The sequence below is a fragment of the Spermophilus citellus genome (assembly GCF_964194105.1).
Source record: "Spermophilus citellus genome assembly, chromosome: 15".
Lineage (NCBI taxonomy): Eukaryota > Metazoa > Chordata > Mammalia > Rodentia > Sciuridae > Spermophilus > Spermophilus citellus.
The window spans coordinates 75,574,937-75,601,082 of NC_138195.1; the positions used below are offsets into that span (position 1 = coordinate 75,574,937).

General features: G+C 39.0%; 1 protein-coding gene across 5 annotated transcripts in view; it reads right to left on the reverse strand.

Annotated features, from left to right (window-relative positions):
* Positions 1–26,146, reverse strand: part of SORCS1 (sortilin related VPS10 domain containing receptor 1) — a gene marked incomplete at its 3' end in the record, with an annotated part of 491,305 nt that overhangs the window by 75,164 nt on the left and 389,995 nt on the right. For all 5 annotated transcript variants that reach the window (XM_081268499.1, XM_081268498.1, XM_081268500.1 and 2 more), the window contains exons 10-17: positions 21,272–21,418; positions 12,678–12,780; positions 12,336–12,412; positions 10,256–10,347; positions 8,590–8,697; positions 6,945–7,062; positions 5,335–5,465; positions 1,987–2,100 (exon numbers count right to left, since the gene is read on the reverse strand). In XM_081268499.1, coding sequence (XP_081124625.1) covers positions 1,987–2,100; positions 5,335–5,465; positions 6,945–7,062; positions 8,590–8,697; positions 10,256–10,347; positions 12,336–12,412; positions 12,678–12,780; positions 21,272–21,418 — 890 coding nt within the window. The remainder of the gene's footprint in view (positions 1–1,986; positions 2,101–5,334; positions 5,466–6,944; positions 7,063–8,589; positions 8,698–10,255; positions 10,348–12,335; positions 12,413–12,677; positions 12,781–21,271; positions 21,419–26,146) is intronic.

Below are 26,146 nucleotides of genomic sequence, written 5' to 3' on the forward strand. Positions count from 1 at the left end.
GGGCACAGGCAATAAATGCTTCTGAATAGAAAATTGTAATTTAATCATTTGATGTTTCATTTTATATAAGTCAGTATATTCAGGACTTATACAATCTCAATAAACTGAAAAGTAAGAGGTCACTCTATCTTATTCCCGTGATTGCATCAGATCTGGAACAACTGTGACCTATTGTGCTTCAGATTCCTCTCATTAACACCAAAGAGAGAATAATACAATGATTCGGATTGATTTGAGTTGGTGGTGGAAATAAGCAATTCTTAAATTACCTTTAGAGATTCCCAGTGCCCTTTACAATGTCCAAACATGCTGGTACATGCAAATAATCAAATATTTTTGTCTTTGCCTTCCTTCTCCATTAAGTTTAATTAAATAATCAGCCCTTTTTATTTTGTTCTCCAAGGTACTAGATGCTATAGACCTCCCTGACCTATTACATTTTCCTCATATTTTGGGCTTTTATTTAAATGAATCATAGTTTATTCCTTCATCCAAAGGTATTCCTTCATCCAAAGGAATCCCTAACATCAGACATAGGAATAGTCAAAGTCCATTTCTGCATCTTTTATTCCTTTAGAATAATGATTTATAAAATTTGGTTTATATTATTAAAATTATTTAATATTTAAAAATTTTAAATATTAAAAAATTTTAATAAAGAAGTACATAAATGAAAATTTCACTTCCTGCAGTGGATTCTGTATCCTGCAGCTGGCATTAGAAATGAGAAGAAACTTGGACAAACAGACCTAGATTATTGTTAAGATCTTAATTCCCCTTCTTTCTCTTTTCTTTCCCTCCCATCTCCTTCCCTTCCCTTTTCTTCCTATCATTTTAACCTTTTTATATGAGAATTTGGAAATAGGCACAAAAGAGAGAAAATAGTACAATGATCAATACTGTACTCATTACTCATCTTCAAAAGTTTTCAATATGTATACTTCTTATCCAAGCACAGAACACAGGCATTATACATCTTTAAAAGAAAAGACTTATTTTCCTTATCCTAACCAAAATGCCTTTATCACAGCTAAATATAGAACTCCTTTAAATCACTGGTGATAGTTAATTCAATATCAATCTGACTGGGCTACAGGTGCCCAGATATTTAGTTCAACGTTGTTTTGGGTGTTTCCGTGAGGATGTCTTTAGATGAGATTAACATTTATATAGGCAGAAAAGCAGACTGCCCTCCTGATGTGAGTAGACCTAAATTAATCATGTGAAGGTCTGAATAGAACAGAAAGTCTGACCGTTTGATAGTCTCCCCCACGCCCACCCCAGGTAAGAGAGAATTCTTATGACTGATGTCCCACAATGTGGGACATTGGCTTATTTCCTAGTCTGTGGATTCCAGCCTAAATGTTGCTTCTTTCTGTGTCTCAAGCTTCTTGGCCTTTGGACAGGAACTCTACCACTGGCTTTCTGAGTCAGACTGGAATGGAACTAAGCCATGAGCTTTTCTGGGTCTCCAGATTGCTGATTCATCCTGCAGATCCTGAAACTGTCCTGTTTCCAATTCACATGAGGCAATTCCTTACTACAGACAGAAAGCGAAGCACACTCCTGTTAAAACTTGTAAGTTGAAAAGTTAATGAGCTCCCATTTTGACTCAGGCTTCCACATCTACAAAACAAAAAGCACATTAAAAAAATCATCTATTTGGCCTTCCTCATGCAGATGGAGTGAGTGTAAGAGGTAACCTCACATGAGTAAAGAGCTGATAAAGTATCAAAGAGTGAAGAAATGTCTATGTCAATAGCATCATCATCTTCTTCCTCCAAGGAAACCTTCCTCCTTTGTGTATTTGAAACCAGAGTCTTAGTCCCAGATACAAAGTGCACTATCGATGCCAAGCTGTGCTGTCTTATTAAAATGAAGCACATGCATTACACAGTCTTGGATCAGAAGTAATTCTGTCAGTTGAACACGTGCTCAAAAGCCGAAAAGATTGACCCTCTCGAGGTCACTGCCTCCGAAACTCACCCAGTACTATTGAGGTAGCTCTGTCCAATGCTGCAGTCCTTTGAGAGAGAGGATGGATTGAACCAAAATGCTGGCAGGCACTGCCCATTGCTGTGTCGCTCATAGCCATAGTCACTGTGGGGGAAAGAGCCAAGATAAACCTTTCAGTAGGTGGAAAATGACTCGGAACAATTCCATGTTAGTCCACAGCCACCTCCTACCCCAGTCAGTCAAAAGGATGTATTCCCTAAATCAATAACTTAAAAATGGAACTTGCCTCTCATAGACTATCTATCAACAATCCATGAAAACCTCCTGCAGAATCGATAATTCCATTTAAGCACCTTTAAGTTAAAATAGTGGATTATGTTCTCATTAGAAAGAAACACTGAATGTAATTAGAAACCAGGCAGTGGTGGAAGCTGCAGCCCTAGACATGACTCCTCCATAGAGTTTAATACAGCCACATGTGGCACAGGCCTCATTACCGGTGAAGTCTTTGGGATGTTCTTCCAAGACATTTGGATTTACCGACTAGAGCAGAGCCAGGTTTCCCTGTGCACAAACCATATGTTTTAAAGTCACGGCCAAAAAAATGTCCTTCAGAAGTGTCTAGAGCATCCCCTTAGGAAAAGTTTTGTCCCAGGTAGTAATTGCTGCCAGTTGGGACTAACAGCTCTATAGCTTCTCTCTGGTTTGGAAACTGTCTGTCTTCTCTCCCAGTCCTCTCTCCTTGCTTCCAGGGGCCTCTGAGTGGCCTGATATTCTTGGCTTCTGGGAGATGAAACCAGGCACAGAGGATGACAACAAATTGCACCTCTGCATGCACAGACAAATTGCAGGCAGCAATCAGCAAGCATTAGTAGGAATTGGCCCATCTGTGTAACGGAGGTGAGATGCTGGCACATGAGGGGTGGGAAGGAAGACATCGGCTGAGCTCAGGGGCCTGTCTCCAGGCAGCTGGTACTTAGAATTCTGCACATACCAGCTAGATTTGGTGCTGGTTCAACCCAGCATGGATAGTAAGACTTCAGAATCACTGCCTCCAGGACACCCAGTGCTCACTTCAGGGAATTACATTAAAAATGCTGGAGCATGCCTGGCAAGGTCACCTGGGGCAATGTCCAGGGAGCCAAGCTAAAAGGGAACATTCAGTAACAACACTTTTCATTACACTGCAGTCAGGTGGAATCACTGAAACCCCAGCCACCAGTAAAAGCCGAACAACGTCATGGTGAGCCTTCCAAAAAATTTTCACAAATCATGCAGTTCCCCCAAATCTCATCTGACCAGAAAAACCTTACAATGGCCTTGTTTATGATTAATTTTCCTCTTGTCTGAATGCAGTTCAGCTGGTGAGATGATGACAGATCCCCTTCACAAATGAATGCAAGGATGGGGCCAAGGGATAGGGAAGGAGAGAAGCCTGGTTGCTTTCCTTATCCTGGGTTTCCTCCACTCTGGAGTAGCTTTCAATTGAACATGAAGAACAGGAACAACATGCTGGTTTATTTTGGAACTTGCAGAAAATAAACCTAAAGAAGTATCCCCAGGAGAAACTAGGGAATTGGGGTCTCTCTTCTTACTTATCCTCTTAAATTTTCTACCAGAGAATAAATTTGCTCTCCGAAAACAAATGACTGTTACATAAGGCCAAAGCTAAGCTGGTAGTGTACCATGCTAACTTCCTCTGCAAATCCTCCTTGATAAAGTGCATGATGGGAAAGAGGGTTGTGATGACTGACTTAAAAACCCATGGTATGATTTCTTATAAATGTATTTCAGGATGTCAGTGCCAAAGTGCAGGACAGGTATAAAATTATAAAATTTTTGTCACTTTATTAGTGTAATGTTGCACTGACTACAACAGAAGTCACTGTTGGGGAGGCTCCTGTGGAAGTCCTTATGAGCTAAAGTCATTGCAGCTCTATTGCCTTGGCTGACCCCAAAGAGATACGGCACTGGTCCTTTTTTAAATTATTTATTTTTTGGTTTCAGAGATTGAACTCAGAAAGCCTAACCACTGAGCCACATCCTCAGCCCCTTTATATATATATATAATTAGAGACAGGGTCTCACTGAGTTGCTTAGGGCTTCACTAAGTTTCTGAGGCTGGCTTTGAACTCACAATCCCCCTGCCTCAGCCTCCTGAGTCACTGGGATCACAGGTGTGCACCACTGTGCCCAGCTGACTTGCCTTATCCATCAATAAAGGGGATAGCTATGGGTGGTTGTCAGACCACTGGAGCACAGTTTTGCCAGGCCTTCCCAGTACTACTCATTCAGAGAACATCTCCTACTGTTAGAGAAGGCAAAATTCTTCTAAAATATGATTATACACACACACACACACACACACACACACAATGCCTCAGTTTGATCATTGATATTTTGATGATCAGGTATTTGACCTGTGATGGTTACACAGTTAGAAATAAATTGTTAAATACCTGGATAAAGCTCTTATCCAGGTCACATTTCAATTGTTCAACATCTACATACCTATTTAGTGATTGTTTTCTCTAAAGTAAAAAATACACACACACACACACACAAATGCATAACTATATACAACAGAAATACAGAAGAAGAGGAAAATAAATAACATAAAATGTGATAGAGATAATTACAAATGGAATAATTATTTACCATTAATAATTTGTCAACCTTACCTGACCACTAAACACTGACTAAGAATAAAGTGAAGGTACTCATCCTTGGTCCCATAAGCAAAGTTTCTGCTTAGCAAATGTTCCAGCAAGAATTCTACAGCACTCTGAGTTTCGTTTAAACCTCTCAAAGTCTCAGTACTTCTCCAGTTTTAACTAGCTTCTTTACCGGTTCAAAGATTCATAATGCTATCAAAGCCATCCTGACAGTGAGCTCACAAATGTCTTCCACATCTCTATTAGCTGTATTCAGCTGACCACTGATTGAAAATTTTCAGAGATAGAGAATTTACTGCTTTATAAGACTATCATTTCCTACTGAAAACCCTGGATTCCAGAAAGAATTTATCTAGACTTTATCTTTGTACCCTGCAAAGTCCAATTATTGTTTTCAGAGTTGCTGTCCAAAGTAACATAGGATAGATCTAGCTTCTCTTTTTGACCAAAGTATCCATCAACTCTATGAAGATAATTACCAACTATCTTCTTAATCCTCTTTAAATCTAAAGAAATGCCTGGTTTTGTCATCACGTAGGCACATAGCTAGTAACCATGATGTCCCCAAGAGATAATCTTATAAGAATCTGAGGTTTGCCATGAGCCCTACATAGGACACTACTATTTCCAATCTAAACTCTCTTCAAGGGCCATGTGTATTTGAAATATAGAATGACTCCATGGAATAATGGTGCCAGCTCACCAGTCAAAATCAGCTTCTGTGCAAACACAGGGTTCAGATTCCATAGCTCCTGCGTATTTTCCTTGCATACACTTCCGCTCGGATTTTCGCTTCTTGTATATCCTCTTGGCTCCCATGATGCATGCTTCCCCCTGTGAGCAGACAACCATCACACACAGCTAGGCACATAGCTTGTATGTTTCCTGTTCCACATTAGGGAAGGTTAGGGAGATATTCACAAACCTTAGTGTAATACAGATTCTGGTGTGGTACTTTGTGCTAATAGCATTTTGTTTTTGATGTCTATCATAATATGTGACTATAAAGATAATCCTAAGAAGTACTGGAATTTGTCTAATAAATCCCTAACTCTTCATGTGTTTAACAAACTGGTACTGGGGGAGGGTTACATCTTAGTGCTACAGAGGATACACAGATAATTAAGACAGATTATAACTAGTTGGCAAACCAGTAGTAATTAAGTTCAATTCTCTTCTAACAAAAGATTTATACAGTTGGTCATTTATGAGCATACGAAATACGAGTGTTGCTAAGAAATGTAAAGAACCATTTTGTCCCGATTTATTATGCTTCTGCCCACACATCTTTATAGCACTGATTTTATGTTCATCTACTAGACAAACAAGAGAGCTAAATTCAGTGTTTTCCATGAAATAAATAAAAGCTTTGAATATCACAATGCTTATGCATCTCAAAGGGGAAAATAGCAGCAATGTAAGTGAGCGATAATTTTATTGTTGAGCCTCTGAATAGGGAGGGTGTTTCTAGCTAATGCAGCGCCCACTGTCAAACATAGCTTCTTTTGTGCTTCTGAACAACGAGAGCAGAATTGTGTTTAATTGGTTCTAGGCTGTCTTTCCTGAGGCTCCATTATACATCTTCATGCAAATGCATTCCTTAGTCCAGGTTTGGAGCCTACCATGTTTCACTGCCTGAACAAAGTGATGGCTTTGCAATAAGAGCTTCCACTAGATCCTCAGAGAGGCCTGTAGAAATGGCTCCCACCATAGAAAATTAAATGGACATTTTCATCCAAGCCTTTTGATGTGAGCTGAATAACTAAGTAAGAGGCCAGGATGTAGGAAAGTTTCCTATTCATAATTCTGTATTCTTATACTTTGAGTACCTTAGAAGGAGGCAAGAAGTACTATGTATTCCCAGGGAATCCAGGAAATGGACAGGAAGGGTTTTTCTGGAACTGCTTAGGGAGCATTACTTTGTTATTTTATGCATTGCCTCTGTCTGAAACGGTAGATAAAATGGAAGATCTTTTCCTCACCCTGCCCCCACTCTATGACATGCTCAGATAAATTATGTTTGAATCTCAGTGCTGAGTTGGTATTTCATTTTGAGTTGTAAGTCTAAGCCAAGCACATTTGAATTTTATCTCATTATATTCTAGCATAATACAACAGAAATAACTTCACAACAAGATATAAATGTTGAGTTTGTTCAATGCTGTGTCATGCAAAATATGTAAGAAAGAACGAAAGGAAGAAATGGGCATTTTGGCCTAGAGATCTCCAGTTTCTAAGCCTGAAGGATGAGCTTTCCTTGAGCACCTCTCATGCCCCCTGCCCAGGGCTCAGTCTCAGCTGTCTTCACCTTACCTGGCTGTGTAGCTGCCAAGGCCTGTAGTCCTCCTCGGCACACCGTCTATCGAAAATGGACTTGTAGTCCACTTTAACCAGCTGCCATTCAGAGCGGTGGCTGAAGTGTCCAAACACTCTACAGGGTTCATGATGATAAAAGTAAACATGATAATCACAATGGCAACAGTATTAACAAGAGCTTGCATTTGTTGTGTTAACTCTGAACCTGGTGTTCACAGGGGTGTCATGTGTTATGCCAGGCACATTATATGGGTCAAAGCTTTTAATTGTCCAAATACATTTATGAAGAGGATACCATTATGGGCTCCTCATTGAAGATGGATAACTTGAGGCTCAAAGAGGTTCGTCCGAACCAAATTCAAGCCACTAATCATGGATACAGATGGATCTCAGGGTATTGAACTTAAGAGTCCACTTGTATATGTTGTACCACAACAATAATTGACAAAAATGACAGAGAAAACAGTCACAAGAAGTGCATTCTAGGTGATCCAAGATTATACTTGGAAATTTTAGAGCTAATATACCCGTTTTTTTTTGTTTGTTTGTTTTCTTTGTTTGTTTCCATGCTATTTGGTGTTTCCACCAGTCCCCAGGGGAGTAGACACCACAGCCAAATGGTAATGGTGTGCTCCTACATTGAACATTCTACTCTCCCTACTCAGAGACTCAGGTGTTTAATGCAGTGATTGAATCAACAATCATATGTGTAGATAAAAGCCACAAAGTGGATTTTTAGATCAGCTTTTTAAAATTTATGTTCTGCAAATATAAAAACTGAATAAAAGCAAATTATGGAATAAATTGCTAATCTAGCTATGTTTCCCATGAGCAAAAGCATAGCTATTAGGCATATTAAATTTTTCTTGATGTTTTCTATCATTGAAAAAAAGTGCAGTATGGGGTTAGAAAACAAGCCAATTATTTACTTCGATTTTGAAATTTTCAATGATGATAGGATCAACTACTTTGAAACCTTCCTTTTCTGTTTTTCCATGGCCAATTTTCTAGGGGAAGGAAATATCACAGTTTCGTATTCCAAGTTCAAAGCCCATATTTTGAAATCCATAGGCAGCCGAGTCATTAATCAAGTCTTTCACAAATTAATGATCATCACTTTTCAGACAAGAATGAGTGTAAATGCAATTTCACAAGAACAGATTGTTCTCATGGTTTTCCTAATATGCCTCACAATTGGGTTAGGTAAAGAGCCAGAGAAAAATAAAATCCCTCATGGGGTTTTGATCAAATGCTGTGTTCTGACTGAAATAGAAATTATACTTAGAAGCCTGAGACTTTTTGCATATACACTCTGCTTATATTAAAATTTTAAATGCAGAGTTTTATTTGCTCTTGAAATAATTCCTTCTAATTTCCCTAACTCATTGAATATAGAAAGAAAAGAGCTTTTCTCTTCTGCTACCACCCCCAGTCTGAGTCTCCTCAAACCTATCAGAGCCAAGAAAATGATTGCCCACATTTTTTTCGCCTTTCTGCTAGGGACTCCTGTAGCAGGGGGCACTGACTGTGATAACAACCTCAAACCTAACAGCAACAAATCAAAGCAGACTCAGCTATAAAACATCTTTCTGGATTTACTCTCCTGTATTAAGGCTGAACCATACCATAGCTTTCCACTTACGTCATGATTAGTGTTTCTTCTCCCGGTTCACCCAGAACCCCATCCACAAAAAGTGGAATAGAAGTGAAACTGTATTTGCTCCAAGATCTCCCTTCATCAAAACTCAACCTAGTGATAGAGGAAAACAACAGTGAAGGATCTCAAGAGAAAATATAAAAAGTCCTTTCTAAGAAAATATACTCTCAACCAAGAAAGAATGCATTTTTAAAGGCAGCTCGGGCATTGTCAAAATGAGCCCTCCTTTCATCTGATTAGGTCTTCTTCATTACATCAATGGGCAAAAATACAAGTAGCCAAACCAGTGGGACTCATGCATTAAGATCCCAATAAGGGAGAATTGTGCAAAATGAGAATAATAAGAGTCTCTGGTTGATTTTTTTTAACTTAGATATTTTATTAGTCTTTAGACTTCAGTGTGACCCTCTCCAAATCCTCACTCATATCTAGCAGCATGTGATCCTGAAGATAGATTTCAACAGACCTATCTCTAAATGGCAAATTCCAAAATGTGGCAGGTGTTACATTGTTATAAATCATAGCTCCCCTCATTGAATTAATGGATGAGAACAGAAGGATGGGCCCTTGAGAATGAGAGTGGAGAAGTGTGCCACTCTGAGGGTTACCATCATGGTCTGAATGTGTTTGCCCTCACATATGTTGATAGTATTAGGAGGTGGGTGCTTTGGGAGATGATCAGATCATAAGGGCAGAGCTCTCATGAACGGGGTTAAAGACTTATAAGAGCCTCAATAATTGTTTTGCTCATTTCACCAGGTGATAGTACAGCAAGAAGGTACCATTTGGGAACCAGAAAGCAGAGTCCTCACCAGGCACTGAATCTGTCAGTGCCTCCTTGATCTTGGACTTTCAGACTCCAGAACTGAGAGCTATTAATTTCTGTTCTTTATGAGTGAACCAGTTTCTGGCATTTTGTTACAGGAGATTTTCTTTTGCTGTCCTTCTCTGTAGATTTCTGTTCCCCAAGCTAAGCCTTGTTTCTTCTTCTGCAGCCTTCTCTTAAGTCATCAAAGTGACAACTTAGAGGGAAAACCAGGCTTTTGATTTCAAACAAGCTCACATGTGAGACAGTCGTTTTCAAACACAGAGGAAGAAGCCAACTGGACACCCCTCTGGAAGGCAGACCTTGCACATCCACCAGGGGACGACATACAGGCAAAGTGGCAGAATGTCACCTCAAAAAAATAAGCTTGGGAAGCTTCACGGGAGAAACAGGAGTATGACCATCATAAATGGCTAATCTCTGTGCAGAATGTACATAACACATTCTGTATTTGAGGAGATGTTATTTAGGACATAACACCAAGTAGTTTAACTACTCAGAGACTGAGTAGTAGTGAACATCCTTCTACCTGTGATTGCAATGAGAGAAAAAGGTACTGGTGATGGTTGTGACTATCACATTTGAAAACCATAATGCAATTCTTCTTTTCAGAACAAAAATCACCCCCCCTTTTATATTTCTACCTTCCCCCTGCCAAAAACTGCAGACAACAATCTTCTTTCAGTGGAGCAAAGGTGTAGATTAAATTCAAGCTCATCTTGACACTTTACTAAGCACAGTCACAGTGTGATAGCCTGATTCCCAGGCCAGTCCTGTAGTGCAGAACCAGCAGGTGCATGTCCCCCAGGCAGCAGGTGCCCTTACCAAAGATGTCGAATTGGAAGAGAAGTGTGTTTCATGGCCACCAGGACTCCACCTTGATCTAGGTACAAAACACTGTGCTCTTCTTCAAAGATCTAGATGAGGAAAATGAACACACATGGACACACGTCCACACACACCCACAGTACAGAGAATCAGTTTTCATATGAGAACAAAAATAGATCTCCCTAAATTTAGCGGGGAATAGAGCTAAACAATGTTTACCAACATAGGCTACATGTACCATTGGCATTATGTAAAATGATATTTAGGTATGAAGAAAATGAATTTAAAAACATCTAGTACGTGTTTGTGTTAATATTCTCTTATCATTAGGGTAATATCCGTTTATTTTCATTTTTGATGATGTCAGAATATCAGGAAACTGCATATGTAGCTCTAGATGGATGGAATCTTAAAGACTGGTTTCTTCAATAGTTTCATTTTTACAGATTAAAAGATTAAGGTTTAAACAGATGTAGTGACTTGCCAAAGACCATGCAAACAGTTCCTGATGGGACCTGGGACTTGTTGTGTTATGGTACCCTGTTCTATCTAATTACTCCAACTTTCCAAGTGTTACCAAAGAAAGGTACTCTTGTTTAATTCACAAAAGTTCCACCAAGTTGCAAGTAGTTCTGATCAAAATGAAATTGTCACCTTGGGCACATGTGCTAGTGGGCCTTTCTCAAAATATGAAGCAAATAATTTGAAGTCAAATGGAAACATGAGGCAACATCTCTAAATCCTCTCTACCAGATGTGTGCTATACTTGTAGTCAGATTGCTACAAGAGTCTTGTAGGATGATATACACAAACAGGTTCTTTTGTTCCCCTTGTTTCTTTCTTATACCCAAGACACACACTAGGACAATAGAAGTAGAGATTTCCATGGCTTGTTTAGGGTGTTGGGAGGAAGAAAATAGAATACTGCATCTCTCTTTTCCAGAGGAAGCTTCTTCCTTAAAAAGTCTATGTTTCTGTGTAGCTCTAAGATTTGTTCTCTGAGGTTTCTTATGCAATTTTTTTCCCTGCCATTCTTTTCTTAAAATTTGAGAATCCTACAAATTTTCTTCAAATGTTTGAAGGTAATAAGTGGCAACTGGACCATCATGTAGATGTTTTTTTCCCTAAAATTCAAAGTACAGTGCTCTCATTGCCAAGTGTGATTACCTGTGCATTAGATTTTAATTTACAGTGCTAGTTATTGTATGATAATTAAACGTCAGTGGGTTATTAAAACATATTTATTGAAGTGTAACAACCATGCATTAGGCTCATATCTTGTTATGATTGCTAAACCTCATTAACTGCCTGGTTTATAAGCCATGGATATCTAATTTTCATTCAGAAGAAAGGCAGGAAGCATTTAAGCTAAACACATTGGTTTAAAGTGATTCCATTTCTACTTTATCTAACATATGCATCCTGATGGTTATTACTCTGTCTTTTGCACATGAGATTTAAGCATCTCAAAACACCACCTGGGTAATGGCCATTTCTATATCATTGCATTCTTCTCTGTTCTGGCTTCAAGGCAAAGGGAATTTATGGTGGCAACTTGGAATTAGATATACAATCAACCCTTCAAGTTCCAAGTTCCTATTTGATAAATCCACAGGGATTCTGTTTTTCCTTTTTTGGGAAAAATTCCATCAGATCTAATTTTTAAAAAAATGTTCACTTATAAATGTTTTTACATCCAGGCCCTAATTAAGAATTATCTTTATTAAATAACAAAAGAAATGAAATTGCACAAGAATTTGCTAAACTCAAAAGATTTGTTTGAGACTTTTCTTAAATTTATTTTTTAGTTGTAGTTGGACAAAACACCTTTATTTCACTTATTTATTTTTATGTGGTACTGAGGATCAAACCCAGGGTCTCACACATGCAAGGTGAGCGCTCTACCACTGAACCATAACCCCAGCCTGAGACTTTTATTTTAAAAAAAAACATGTAGTATGTTTTAGGATTCATGTGTAGCATGTACCACTGCTAAATAAGTTCCTAGACTTGAACCAAATTGAACAATTTTTATGCTATTTAAACTTCTGCAATACAACCCAGGGCCTTTTCTTACCTGCCTCCAAGTGTTCCCTGCATCTGAAGAGACAAACATACTGATGTCGCTGTCTGACAGTTCAGAACCTATATTACCTAGAAAGAGCACATCACCATTAGTGAAAAGAACTTTCCACAAAAACTAACAATAGCCTAGAACAGCAGTCTGCATGGCCTGAGAAGGATTTTGACTGCAAGCATTTTGTCCAAGCAGGGGTTTTTAACATACTTGCTTCAGGGTTAATGGTTTAGGTGCCTTTGAAAATATTTCTAGCCTGCTCATTAAATTCCAACCACGGATATCTAGCTTCTTAAAATCAGCACCATCTACAGCAGCAAGCAAAGGAGACAAGCTTCTTACCTGAAGCAACTATGATGCTTGGAGCTGTGTCTCTGCTGGCAATGATTCCTGATGTGTAGGGATTCTCAGAGACTTTCAGGTGAAGGTGTAGTGAGCAATAGGGCTACACAGGGAAGAAATGAGAGTCATAACAGCACAAAAGCTAATGGTCACCTAAAGCCCCAATTCAGAGCATTCATGCATCCATCTATCTGTCCATCCCATCAACCCATCTATCTTTCCCCATCCCTGTGTCCTCTTACCACCCATTCGTCCACCCAACTACCACCTTGCATTCCACAAATATCTAGTGTCTTCTAAGTGTAAGACAATTGCCAGGTTTGCAAGAATAGAAAGCTCCTTCACTGTAGGTATAATTTGCTGATATAAGTGCCAATTTGGTAATTTGATGAGTATTTAAGTATCATATACATAAAACTCTAGAGGAAGTTTATGACAAGGTTGCAAAGCCTCAAATTTGGTCATTTGAGAGTTTACAATTCAAGTAGAAAACATGAGATCTTTCTATTTATTACTATAAAGAGAGAGTATTTTAACAGCCATAAGATAAATACAGACAACACATTATATGAGATTCTAGAAAGTGAGGAGGCACAGTCCAACTTTGGATTGGGCAGGGGGAGTTCCTAGGAGAAAATGGTGGATGAGTAGGCTTTGAACTGTGGGCAAGATGTTCAGACATGGGGAACATCAATAACAAAGCAGAAGAGTTGCAGGGTATAGCCAGGTACAATTAAGAGGAGAAATGGAATCTGAAGCCAGAAAAGGTTGAGTCAGGCCAAGGGAACTTTGAAAAATTCAGCTGGCATCTTTTAGTCTTTCTTCAGTTGAGATCCCAGTCTTAGTTGGGAAAAGTCTGTGTGACATGTACCCCTGTCCTAACATTCTCCAAGCAACAGACACAAAGTCTCTATTAAAATTCCAAAGTTGGCCTGCACCTCCTTACCTTCTAGAATCCGTTTTATTCAATACAGTAGTCATACTTGTAGACAAAATGCACTAGTAACAAAAATTTAAATGAAAATATGAGGGGTTTGTTTATCTATGTCTGAAAACCTTGATCAAGTTCCCTGATTAAGATATCAACAGCTTTCCATAAAAAAAGAAAAAAGAGGATAATAAATCTTCTACGAATTTTGTTTAAAATAGTCCTGTACTGAGTTGTCAAAAAATACAAGTTTGTGTTTGAACCCATATTTTTTTTTCATCTCCCAGGAAGATTACTTTCTAATCTTATCGACTTGAGTCTTTGGAATCACCAATGTATCTCTGTTATTACTTTTATTCTGCTCTGTAAGTCTCAGTCAACAGATATTCAGAGAACTACAGAGATACAATGATTAAATTTATATAGGATGGAGTAAATGATGAGCTAAAAATGAAACTCAGGAATAAAAGTAACCAAAATACTGGCAAAATAAAACTGCAGATAGTATGAGAGTGTTTTCCTCACTGTCAACACAGAAAGTAAAACTCCCAAGAAACAATCGATTGGTTTGTATGAAAATTACATGTAAAACTTTCAAACAACATTTTACTTTATAATGCTCTGTAAAAGTAAGAAAGATAGCCCCTCTAAAAAGAAACACCAGAGTCATGTATCTGGCATCCTTTTGTCCAAGAGGAAGACTAGAATAGATACTGCTAAATGCTGTAGATGTCCCAGGTCAGTATTGCCCAATGCTCAGCCAACATTAAGACAGGATAGAGTGGGTGCATTCATCATATTCTCCATGAACATTTTCCTGATAACTGCAGCTTATCAGAAAGAGCCTCCCCTTCTCTGATAAACTACAATTTATTTTATGATGCACAATCCTGAGTAACCTATTTCAGGCATGGTACAGTTTTATCTCCTAAAGAGACACTCTACAAATGAAGAGAGCATGTCAACTGCTTCTTTGCATCTTCTGTGGAATTGTGCATAGAATCCAATAAAAAAGATGAATCAATAAAAGGATGTAATATCAAGTACTGCATTTTTTTTAATTGAGGCACGAAAGACATTGATTAACTATTCTACTCAGAACAATGCCAGAGGTACATGGAATTGATCACAAATCATACAATCTGAGTAATGTGACCATTTCCATGGCATCCCAAGAAGCATACTGGAGTTGGGCATCATAAATAGACATCTAGGCTTAATGCAAAGCCGCCTGCACCTTCTAAGAGTGTAGAAAATTCCTGCACTGGGGAATACCAAGCTTGCAATCTTGAGCCAGCTGCTGCCACAGCTGGAAGACTGTGAAGCTCAGTTGCCACTTGAGCCAAGGATTATTTGGTGTGGGAAACTTGCCATTACAAAGGAAACAGGACGTTTTCAATTGGCTGCTCTGTTGCTATGGTGTTCAGCGGACCAAGGCATATTGATTGGAGAGGAAAAGACACCAGTTTGCACAGTAGCAGCAACATTAGAAACGATCTTTTTGGTGCATATTTTCTCCACTCTCACATTTGTAGTACTGGATTGCCCCCAGCTGGTACATGGAGAATATTCTGTGGTTTTCTTTTTTCCCCTTTCTTTCATATTATTTTTCAAAGCATTTACATAGTCTACCCAAATATGTGAAGAAAAACAATGTTAAGTGATTCATTGTCACTTTTTAATTTAAACTTCTGTACCTGCTTTGGACATCTGTCAAAAAGTTAAAAGTCACCAAAGTTAAAACTAATTGAGAGATTTTATTATAATGACGATCAAGTGACTCCAAGTTCCTACAGGACACAAGACTAGGCTCTGGGATTCGCATGAACAGTTTACCATGCAGAGACACTTTCCCCAACAGCAACCCACCACCCCCACCCCCAGTCCTAAAGATTAAACCTAGGCTTTCACAGAAGATAGACATGGTCTCTGCCACTGAGCTACATCCCCAGCTATTTTTACTTTTCATTTTGAGACAACAGTCTCACTAAATTGCCCAGGATGGTCTTGAACTTGCAATCATCCTGCCACAGACTGCAGGGTAGATGGGATTACATGTGCAGGCCACCATGTCCTGCTCTTTCCTGCCTTCTTTTATCAAGTTATCAAGCAGGCCCTGTACACCTACCTACCCTATGTTAATGGTCACAGATGTTGCTTCTATATTTCCAGGGTTGTCTCAAATGCAACAGAGTCAAAGCACAGCTTGCTCCAAGAGCAGTTCTCTGTATCTCTTCTATTTCCATATTTAAAAAAATAAAATGAAAGAGAAATCAATAGAGCAGAGAAAAGGGATGAGAGAGGGGGTATAGAGGAGGAAATACCAGAAGTAGTGGGAAATAATATTGTCCAAATTATGTCGTTATATCTTGTGCACGTACAAAGAGTAACAACAAATCCTACCACTATGTACAACTGTAATGCACCAATAAAAAGTGTGAAAAAAGAAAAAAATGCAAAAACTTTGAAAAAAAAAATACAGGAATGCATACTGAAACCACCAATGACCTGGCAGCTGATTTACAGAGGGTGGAGGGACCAGTCACAAGCCTGACTTGCACATATGCATGAGCCATGGCACATCATTAATTGGTCAATTCTAGGAACAACTGGATCCTTAGTCTTTAATCTTTTCAGGGTCAGGTATAATGTTTGAAAATCTGATACAAATTAAGGATCACATAAAAGCACAAGGACAAGCACACAGCTTCCATTCAATTTCAGGGAGCTCACAAACCCTGAAAGCCCATCGGTGGACTTCTAGGTTCTAATGACCTTTCTTCTTTTATGTTTTATTTTAACTGACAAGATAGTTTGGCCATGGCAAGTATTCCATAAATGTCTGCTAGATTTAATTGAACCACGACTAGTTTTTCACCTCAAATACTGATCATTTACTTCTCCTGTCTAATGGAAGCATTGTGCCCTTTGATGGACATCTCCCCATTCATCCACCATCTGTCCTCTGCTCCTCAGAGTCTGAGTGTTTCAGCTTCCACATATAAATGAGAACATGTGGTAATTGTCTTTTTGTACCTGGATTATTTCACTTAGCATAATGTTCTCCAGGTGAATCATTAATTATCTACTCTGTGAGGCCAATGGGGAATTACCAAATGACAGAAGACATTTCTACACTATGAAATAAACGAACTTAACAAATGGTTAGAGAGTATTTGAGAGTCAACCAGCTTAAAATTCTTTTTCCTTCCAACCTCTATAACAGCCTTTAGATACTATCTTCACAGTGCCTTTTCCCCAAAACTACTGATCTGAATATTGTACTGAAAGGACTGATCAGAATTTCATAAATAACAAGGCAACAAGCAAATCTCCAAATACCTATAACCACCTCACCCCAATACACCCATTTATGTGTAGTTTCTGACTCTGAATTGGAGCTAGGACTCATTAGCTCTTCAGTAAAGATTTAATGGCAAAGACGAGGGAGGCCCTCAGACAATGGGCTGGGTGTGGGGTGTTCGGTTCTATTCCAAACCAGCACCATATGTGGTGTCACACATAGCGCAGTGAGGTGGAAAGCACAGTCATGAATCTCTTGGGGCAACTGCCTGCTCAGTTCCAGTAAAATACTGCCAAAGGAATCCATAAAGAAGTCAGGGCCCCTCTGCATGAAACACTGCACCTTCCCCAGGGGACCAAGGATTTGTCACAGGCTCAGTTCAGCTCACATCTTGCCTCTTGGGAGCCCGATGCCGGGGCTTTGAGGCCAGTGGACCATGACCTGTAATACCCTACCTAATTGTACAATGCAGTCTTCAGAGGAAAGAAATCCCAGCTGAGTCCTTCAAGCAATCCATCTGAAAGTCCTAAAAATACAGCCCCAAATTACCCTGGATGTCTTATTTCTATAGAATACATTTTCCCAGGAACATTCCATTTGGGGCTATAATTCTGAACTTGTTCCACATTTGTAACAGCCCCGCTGGAAAAAATCTCTTTTCTAATCACTAGGCTGTGCTTTCGGTGACACTGTCACTTTCCAAGTCCTCACAATCTAAAATCACTTTTTATCTCCTCTCTGCCAACCAGCTCCTGAGCCTAAAGAAGGTTTTTAACAGTCTGGGTCTCCTGTAGCTCAAAGATTTTCCTTGCTATTTTGTGGCCTTTGGCAGACTTTTAAAAAGTGATTTTGGTCTCTCCTCCCCACCCCTTTGCCATTTTACCTTTGTCAGTCAGCTACCTGATTTTTTAAGCATCCTTGTTGAAAATGCAGTAAGCAACAGGGTTAATGAAGGAGGAAGGATAAAGGACTCCTGGGTACCACACATCTCCATCATAGTAATTTATCTCTTCTCAATCTTAATGAGGATTGTGATTTTGTTGACTTTGAAGCCAACTTGAGCCCAAGAGCTTCAGGAGATGGATGTTACAACAAATCCTTCTTTGTCATCATTCAAGGGAACACATGGCTTCCACTGGAGTCCAAATGTGAAACTCAAACAACACTCTCAAGTATTCTCCAAGAATAACTCCCAAACAGGGTTTGGATGTTGAGCACCTGCCCTGTGGCAGATATGATTCTTGGAGCTGATCTTTGAATGGCCAGAAAGACAGGCACAGTCCCATGTTGGTGAAGCAGTTAACAGGGGGAGGTGGATGAGAAAGTCAATGGATATATGTGCTGATTTCAGATAGAGTAGAGGTCATGGGGAAAAAAATAATTAGGATGAATATAACTTTACTGGATTCTCAAGAAAGCTGTTTGAGAAGTAGGAACCTGAATACCAAGAAAAAGCATAATTAATGGAAGGACATTTTAAAAGAAATAATAAGAAATTCAAATACTCCAAGACATAAATGAATACATTATATTTATTCCTGGTGTGAAAAGAACCCACTCCTCTGAACTAGGGCTTCTGTGTAAGGAAGGTGGAGCTAGAGGTTAGAGATCAGGGAAAAGTAGACAGAGGCCAGATCACATGGGACCTGTCAGTCATGATAAGGAATTTGAACTAGAAAACCATTTGAATGCTAAAGTTAATGAGAGATATGATGTGGATTTTCAAAAGTTTAAGTTGATAACATTTTATGAAATTTGAGAAAAGAAATCTATTTTAATATAAGGAAGAAGAGTAGGTTTTCTAGGGCTGGGAGTGTGATTCTAATTGCAAAAGAGCCCAGATGGATTTTTTAGGGTGATGGAAATATCACACCTTGATTGTTGATTGTGATAGTAGGTATATACATTTGTCAAACTTCATCAAAGTATTCTCTTAAAGTAGTTGCTTTTTATTTCTCTGTTTTGCTTCAATAAAGTTGATTTTAAAACAAAAAGTTTGCTTTGGCTATTGTGTGGAGAATGGATTGCCAGACAGAAATGGGGATAGAAAGTTAGGATCAAGCACTGTGGGTCTGGTAACACATGCTTGTGGCTTGGATTAGGATGGTCCCAGCAGGGATAGGGAAGGAACTAATAGTGTAAGTTTATTTTGGAGGCACAGCAATATGACTTCATGATTCTGGGTTGGGGTGAAGCAGGGAACACTTTGCTGTTGGGTTTGAATCACTTTTATTATTTTATTATTACTAGTATTAATTAATTTCTTTTTTTAGTGCTGAAAATAAAACCCAGAGTTGCTTTGTACATACCAGGAAAGTGTTCTACCACTGAGCCAAAAAACTAAGAGCCATTCTATTTTTTTTTAATATGTTTTTAGTTGTAGATGAACACACAGTATCTTTATTTATTTTTATATATTACTGAGGATCAAACCCAGTACCTCACACATGCAAGGCAAGCACTTTACCACTGAGCTACAGCCCCAGCCTTCTAAGAGCCATTTTTTAATGACCCATTTATGAGGCTGAAGAGCCTATAAAACATATCACATGGTTTATTCTCTCTCTTAGGCTCACTCTCATTCTCTGCAAAGTACCTGGTGGGAATGGAAGACTGTTTGGGGTTTTTGTTGCTGTTGTTTGTTTGTTTGTTTTCATGCCACGTGACTGTGTCTTGCATAGTATAGGCATTCAATAAATCACTATTATATTTACTTAGTCTGTCAACGGCTTTGTGCATTCACTATAACAAATGGCTGTTTTTCTCCCAGTTGCCAGTAATAAGGATGGAAGCTGAGTGGGAGGCTGAATTTTAGACTGCTTCCCTGATGCACAGTGACAACTGTGATATCCTCTGCAACTAATAAGGTCAAGCTCTAGCTGCTGGCGTCTTCTCGAGTAGGAGGGTGACCCACCTACTGCTGTGCAGAATGAACCTGCTAAGTGACCATCCAGGCTTTGTAGGATGGAAGAAGCAAGCTGAGGGAGGATAACATCAAAGTCAGGTTTGTGCAGAGTGTGAACAAGGATAGACGGGCAGGAAGATGACAGGCTGAATATACACGCACCATGCATCAAGCCCTTCCTGCTAAAACTAAGTGGTCTTCTTATATAAACCTAGAGGTTTTTATACTGCCTTTCTTTTTCCTTCACTTAAATGTAACTTCTGAACTATTTTACAGAAACAAATCATATTAATTTCATGAGACTTTAATCCGCAATTCATCTCTTTCTCCCTCCTACATTCACTGAGTATCTCTTGGTGCGTCAAGTATGGAGCAGGCCTCAGAGCTACTAAAAGCTATAAGATGTGACCCTACGATCTTTCATTTATTAACTTAACCTCACTCAAATAGAGAAGTAGACTGAACACTCCTTGAAGGCAAGATCCAGCTTTGATCCTTCTCTTGGATACCATGATATCGTTAAATATATAAAAAATTTACACTATGCCCAAAGGTAAGATAATTAAAAGAAAAGCATAGTTCAAGCAGGGGTCAGAAATTGTTTTTCAGTGGGCTATAAAGTAAATATCTTAGGCTTTGTTGGCCATATTCTGTCAGGACGACTTGATTCTGCCTTTGTAGAGTGAAAGCAGCCATAGACAATACAGACACGAAAAAACATGATTGTGTTTTTTCAACAGTGAAATATTGTTTAGAAAAACACAATGGGTCATATTTTTCCACAGGCCATCGCTTCTCTCAGCCCAAGCTTTATAGACTAAGACAAATGAATGGAACATAATATAAAGAAAATAAACGGGTTTAAATTGGTAATTCTTAACCCTTTTTTTGAGGCATAAACTTCTCTCAAAATGCAAGCAAACATTACCACGGGAATATGTCACACAATTCTGCATTCAATTCACCAGTTTTGCAGCTAAATGTATTCCTCATTAGATCTGTAACAGGGGATTTTTCATAAGAAAGTAAGAATATTTATGGTACACCCTCATGAAAAATGAATATGATCATATTCTGCCTGAAACTACCATTCGAGGTCCTTGTCAGGACTCTGGTTAAAGGGCAGCTAATATCCATCAGAGGAAGGGTGCACTTTAGCATGCATGAGACCCTAGGTTCAATTCAAAAAGAAAGAAACAAAAGTCCTCCAAACAAAAAACAAACTGGGGAAAATAAAAATCCTGGACATGAGCACAAGACTGATCATATGCTCTTATCTCCTTGGCCCATTACAAAGGCAGCCCTGCGATTCTTTTCTGCAAACTCTGCCTTCACGCCCTTTCCTGCCCATTTTGTTCATCAACTGAACAAAAATCCCAGAACTAGCTTCATCCTCTTATTAAAGGCACTTCCAGGCCTTCACTGTGGGGGTGCTCTACTCCACCAAGAGGACTCACCAGCAAGCAATGCACAGGGTCCCCTCTGAGATCTGTGTCTGGTGCCTGCAGCAAACGCCAGTCTCTGCCTTTGTTGTATGTGATGAAGGTCTTCACTTGGTTGTCAATCTTCTTGTTAGCCAAGAACATTCCCTTTATCCCTGCTACCTGGGAAAAATGGACATGGCTGAAAAATACATCAATTTGAGAAGAAGAGACATCTTTGTTTACCTTTTTTTTTTTTTTAAGCAAGCTGTCAAACTTCAGTCAAGAGCATTTGTCTTGGAAGAAACATAGGGTGATAATGGAGGTGGACAGATGATGCTTAGGTATGACTCCCCAGATAGTTGGACAGAAAGCAGCAGATCAGCCCCTTGTTGTATGGGAATCATAATACAAGTTTGTCAGAAGCATCTTATTACCCTAAGGTAGGTAGGCAGCAGCCTTCAGTTGCCAGGAGATAAACTCTGGTTGCGCTCAGTTCTGTTACTTTCCAAGTGCTCAACAAAGAAACGCTACTTTTATTGTATGCTAGACTAGCACCCAGAGTCTTAAATATCGTATCTCATTTAATCCTGTTAACAGTCCTCCTGGGGAGGAAAAATCACAACAGTAATTATATTAGAATCTTTGACTCTTCTCAGTTGCCCAAGGCTGCAGATGGCTCAGTAATTTAGTCATTAAGAGCACCAGCTCTGAAGCCATTGAGTTCTGGGTAAAAATCCTAGGCACTTACTGTGTGTCCTTAGTGTAACTTGGGAAAGTCCCCTTATCCGGATGAGCCTGAGAGTGATTTTTTTGTTCTCACCATTAGCAGTTCTTATCAATTTTTTAACTCTGAGAAGATAACTATTTTTTTTCTTCTATATGTTAAGAAAGAGGTAATAATTGACCAATTGCCAAAATTGTGCAATAACAAGTTATCCACTGTGCACTGAATTTTCAGGTGGTCTGGACTGATCAAACATAGATTTTACCCTGCAGAAAATAATCCCAATCCAGAAATAATGGAGAGCAGTGAAGAAAAGAACTGAAATGTGTTGAGTTGTGCTTTTCATCTCTGCATGTGCAGCATCTCGCTTAATGCTCTCAATAACCGAGAGAGAGAGTTCTCATGAGCCACATTTGGAGGATGAGGGAGGGGAGACTTAGATTAAAAGCTACCTGAGACACATGCACGGGGCATAAGTGGATAAGTAAGCATCTCTGAACCTACTTAACATGGAACCATTGTATTACCAAGTGAATATTTTGGATCAGATGAGTGAAACAATACTGTCAAGCACTATCCCCAGTCCTTCATAGACAAACTTCAATACTTGCTATCAACCTGTTTTAGCAACTTTTATCCCAGCGCTGTGGATGAGAAAACTAAGGTGCGGACAAAATTAATGGTTTATGATGACAGAGTGTTGGGTTTCCTACTCAAATCTGTATGACTCTCAAAATTCTTTCAGTAACTACAGCTCCAAATGTGGCAAATCAAAGAGGTTGGGCTTCGATCAATAGAAGACACACGCTTTGCCTTTGCTTTGGACACAGTCAGACTTCATTAGTTTGTACCTGCTGATTTGGCATCTGGGATAATTTAGAGTTGGGCTAAATTTGTACTCTTTTGGAACTACAAGTTTGTTAAACAAATAAATGGTTTAAACGAGTTGCTGAGAGGAATACTTTGAACTACTTAGGAAAACGAGCCATATTCTGGGCAATCAACAGCAGCTAGGACAATTTCTTGTGCATTGTCAATCCTCAAAAAAAGAGTTAGGCAGGAGCTATTGGGGCACTCAACCTCCCAATGACACTATGTTAGTTCCAAATTATATCTAGTTATTTGCTATACCAGCTCCATAAGGGCTGCTCACCAGGAAACTCCATATTACTTTTGCATATGTTCAAGCAGCTGTTAGAAATTTAATATGACCAAACTGCCTGTTCTTTAAAAATGAAATTTCATATATCAGAATTTTCAACAAAGTCATGCTGTTCTTCTCTCTATACCATAACCAGAAATGAGAAATGACTCTGTCTTAGTCACTCAGTACTCTAGAGGGTTATGATAAGAAATAAAAATGTTACCTAGTCCCATATTTTCATTGCCCAGTTTCCTTCCTGCTCTCTCCTCCTTTTGGCAAGGGCAGCAGAGCAGGGTTATGCATGTGTAGATCTGGTTCATCTGATTTGCAGAAGTGGTGATTTTATTGGGCCCCAACTGCTTGGCATTATCAAATGCTATTTGAGCAGAGAGCTGGGCTTTGTAATTCATCTTTGGCAGCTTGGCCTTCAGGTTTATCTTGAGGAATAAAAACTTGGCAAAGTAGAGGGAATGTGTATCAACAGGGGCTAGATTTGAAGAGAATCTGTTTGTTTCCCCTCTTACAGCAAGGCACTTTTCCATTTGAGGTGTCTTTTATTGTCTTGCTCTCTGGCCTGGTATGCAAAGATGGTCAGCCCTGCTCCTAGGTTTTGTGCCACTCACTCTGCTCTGCCTCTGGGCTTGATCAATCCACCCGTGTTTCTCACTGCAACCTTATTTATGCAGGAGGTACTTTCTTCTAATGCTTTTTTAATAAGATCTCATAATGCCTTTTGTGTTCCTTCTCATTGCAGGCCTATGGATCTCATAAGGGTCCCAAATGTGAAATTGTGTGGGTATGCATGGGTGTTTGTGGGTGTATGTAAGGTGGGGGGTCCCACTGAGGATGAAAGAACATATTTATATTGCCAGATGACCTCCGTCTGTGCCCACACTACATGCATGTTTAAGAATTGAGTAAAACTGAAGGATGACAAGGGTGGGGAAATGTAGTATTCCCAGTAGAAGTTCTGCCTTCACATGGACACGGCATTTCCAGCAAAGACACTCCTTTGCAAAGGGTGCACTGGTGGAAGCTCATCTTCCTTTGGGGAAAGAGCTGTTAACTTTTATGCCACTGAATTCTGCAGAAAGACTTCCAAGAGGGCTGGGTATCTTGGGAAGCTACTATGCTCTCTTCACTTCTCATATGGATGAATTGGATAAGAGAAATCTCAAAGGTCATGAAAAAATTATTTCTTTTTTTTAATATTATAGAAGCCAAGTTATCATTTTTACTAGGTTCTTAATATGAATATGCAATAGCTCAAACTTCAACCTAGTAGAGAGCATTTCAAACATGTACTGTACCTGAGCATGAGCATCCTACAGTGCTGTTTCTTCTTTTCTCTTGCTCTCCATGCTTATAGGCCAACCCCAAATTTCTCAGACAACTCTCGAAGTGTTTCTACCTCTACCTCAAGATCCAGCTCTATAACCCTTTCCCAAAAATAAGAACCTCTTTTCATCTTGAATGTCTCTAACATTTCTCTGTTCTTCAACTTGTTTTGCATAGATATGGCTATATCTTGGTATCAACAACTGTAGAATCTTCTTATGGATGACAATCTTCCCATAGACTTCTCTTGTACTCTATACTTCTTATCATAAGTTAATTCAACTTTGTCTTCTTTTATGAACTCTTACATTACAGTCTCCAACCTTAAGATAACCTTTGGATTGCTGTTCACTTCACCATATTGCTTCCTTAAAATTATTAAAGGTAAAGTCACTTTGTACAAGGAGCCCCAATTTTGTTTTCATAAAATAGGTAGTAAGAGTTCTGCATTAGAAGATGTAACAACTACAAAAATAACATAAATTTACTGAGTGCTAATAAATAACAAGACATTTCATGAAAGGCTCCTGCAAACATGAACTCCTGGGTCTCTTGGCGTACTCTGAGTGGAAGTGTCACTTATCCTCATTGTGCTGATGATTGAACCAAGGCTCAGATGTGGACAATCACTTGCCAAATGTCATTCAGCTAGAGAAGCTGAGATCTGAACTCCATTTTTAGTCTAACTCTAGAGTTCATAACACTGTGGCTATATTATTTTTTCAAACTTTTCTCTTACCTGAGTATCCTGAGAGAAATATCATATTGGGATATCATGACAATAGGAAAATACCCTTTAGTCATCCTTCAGTAATGTACTCAACAGTCATTCAGTAAATATTTTCTGAGCATCTACTATGTATCACGTACTCTTTTAAGCACGGAGGATAAAACACCTAGATTGTCTAAGCCACTGTACCTTTATTCAACAGATTTTCTTTTTTCTTTCTTTTTTTTTTTTGAGAATGAGAATGTGCTAGATGTTGGGATTTCTTTGATTTAAAGGAAGAACCTCACATACCTTCCTCATTTTTTTGATTCACTCTCTAGATGGTTGTCCCCTGCACCAATGGTTCATGTAGAGGTAACGTTGAGAGCAGCCTTCGGCTGGTATTTTCCTTATTTCTATTCTGATGGTGATTGAGAGATGATTATTTCCACTCTCTTAACTTAAATCAAAAATCCTAAGTGTCAAAATTTGAGGAGAATTAAAAACAGACGAAAAAGTGTGGCAAAAAAAGAGAGCATTTTCATAACTGTCATTTCTTTGGGCTTTGTGATGGGATATTTTTATCTTCTAAAGAGAAGATCTCAGCCAGAAGAGACACATACTCAGAAGCAGTCAGGGTTGCCTCTGCAACCAGCAAACCTACTTGATTAAAAAAAAAAAAAAAGTCTAAATGTTCTTTCTTCCCCTGTTCCCCTGATCAAAAGACACTCTCCTCCTGGAGAGACAGGAACCTGTTCTACATCCTGTAATAAGGATGTCTTGAGTTGGACAGCATTCTTTCCTATCTTGTAAGAGGTAGTTTCTCTTCAAGAAGTCACATCAGCAGTACTGGGACTGTTGAGTTTTCTCTTTTAAAGACACGACATGCATAATGTGCTAAAGATGCCACGGCATCCTGCTCACTGGTTATGGCTTTCCTGATGCATGTCATGGCTCATCCATTCACCCACATTCTTGTGCATTCTGAATTTG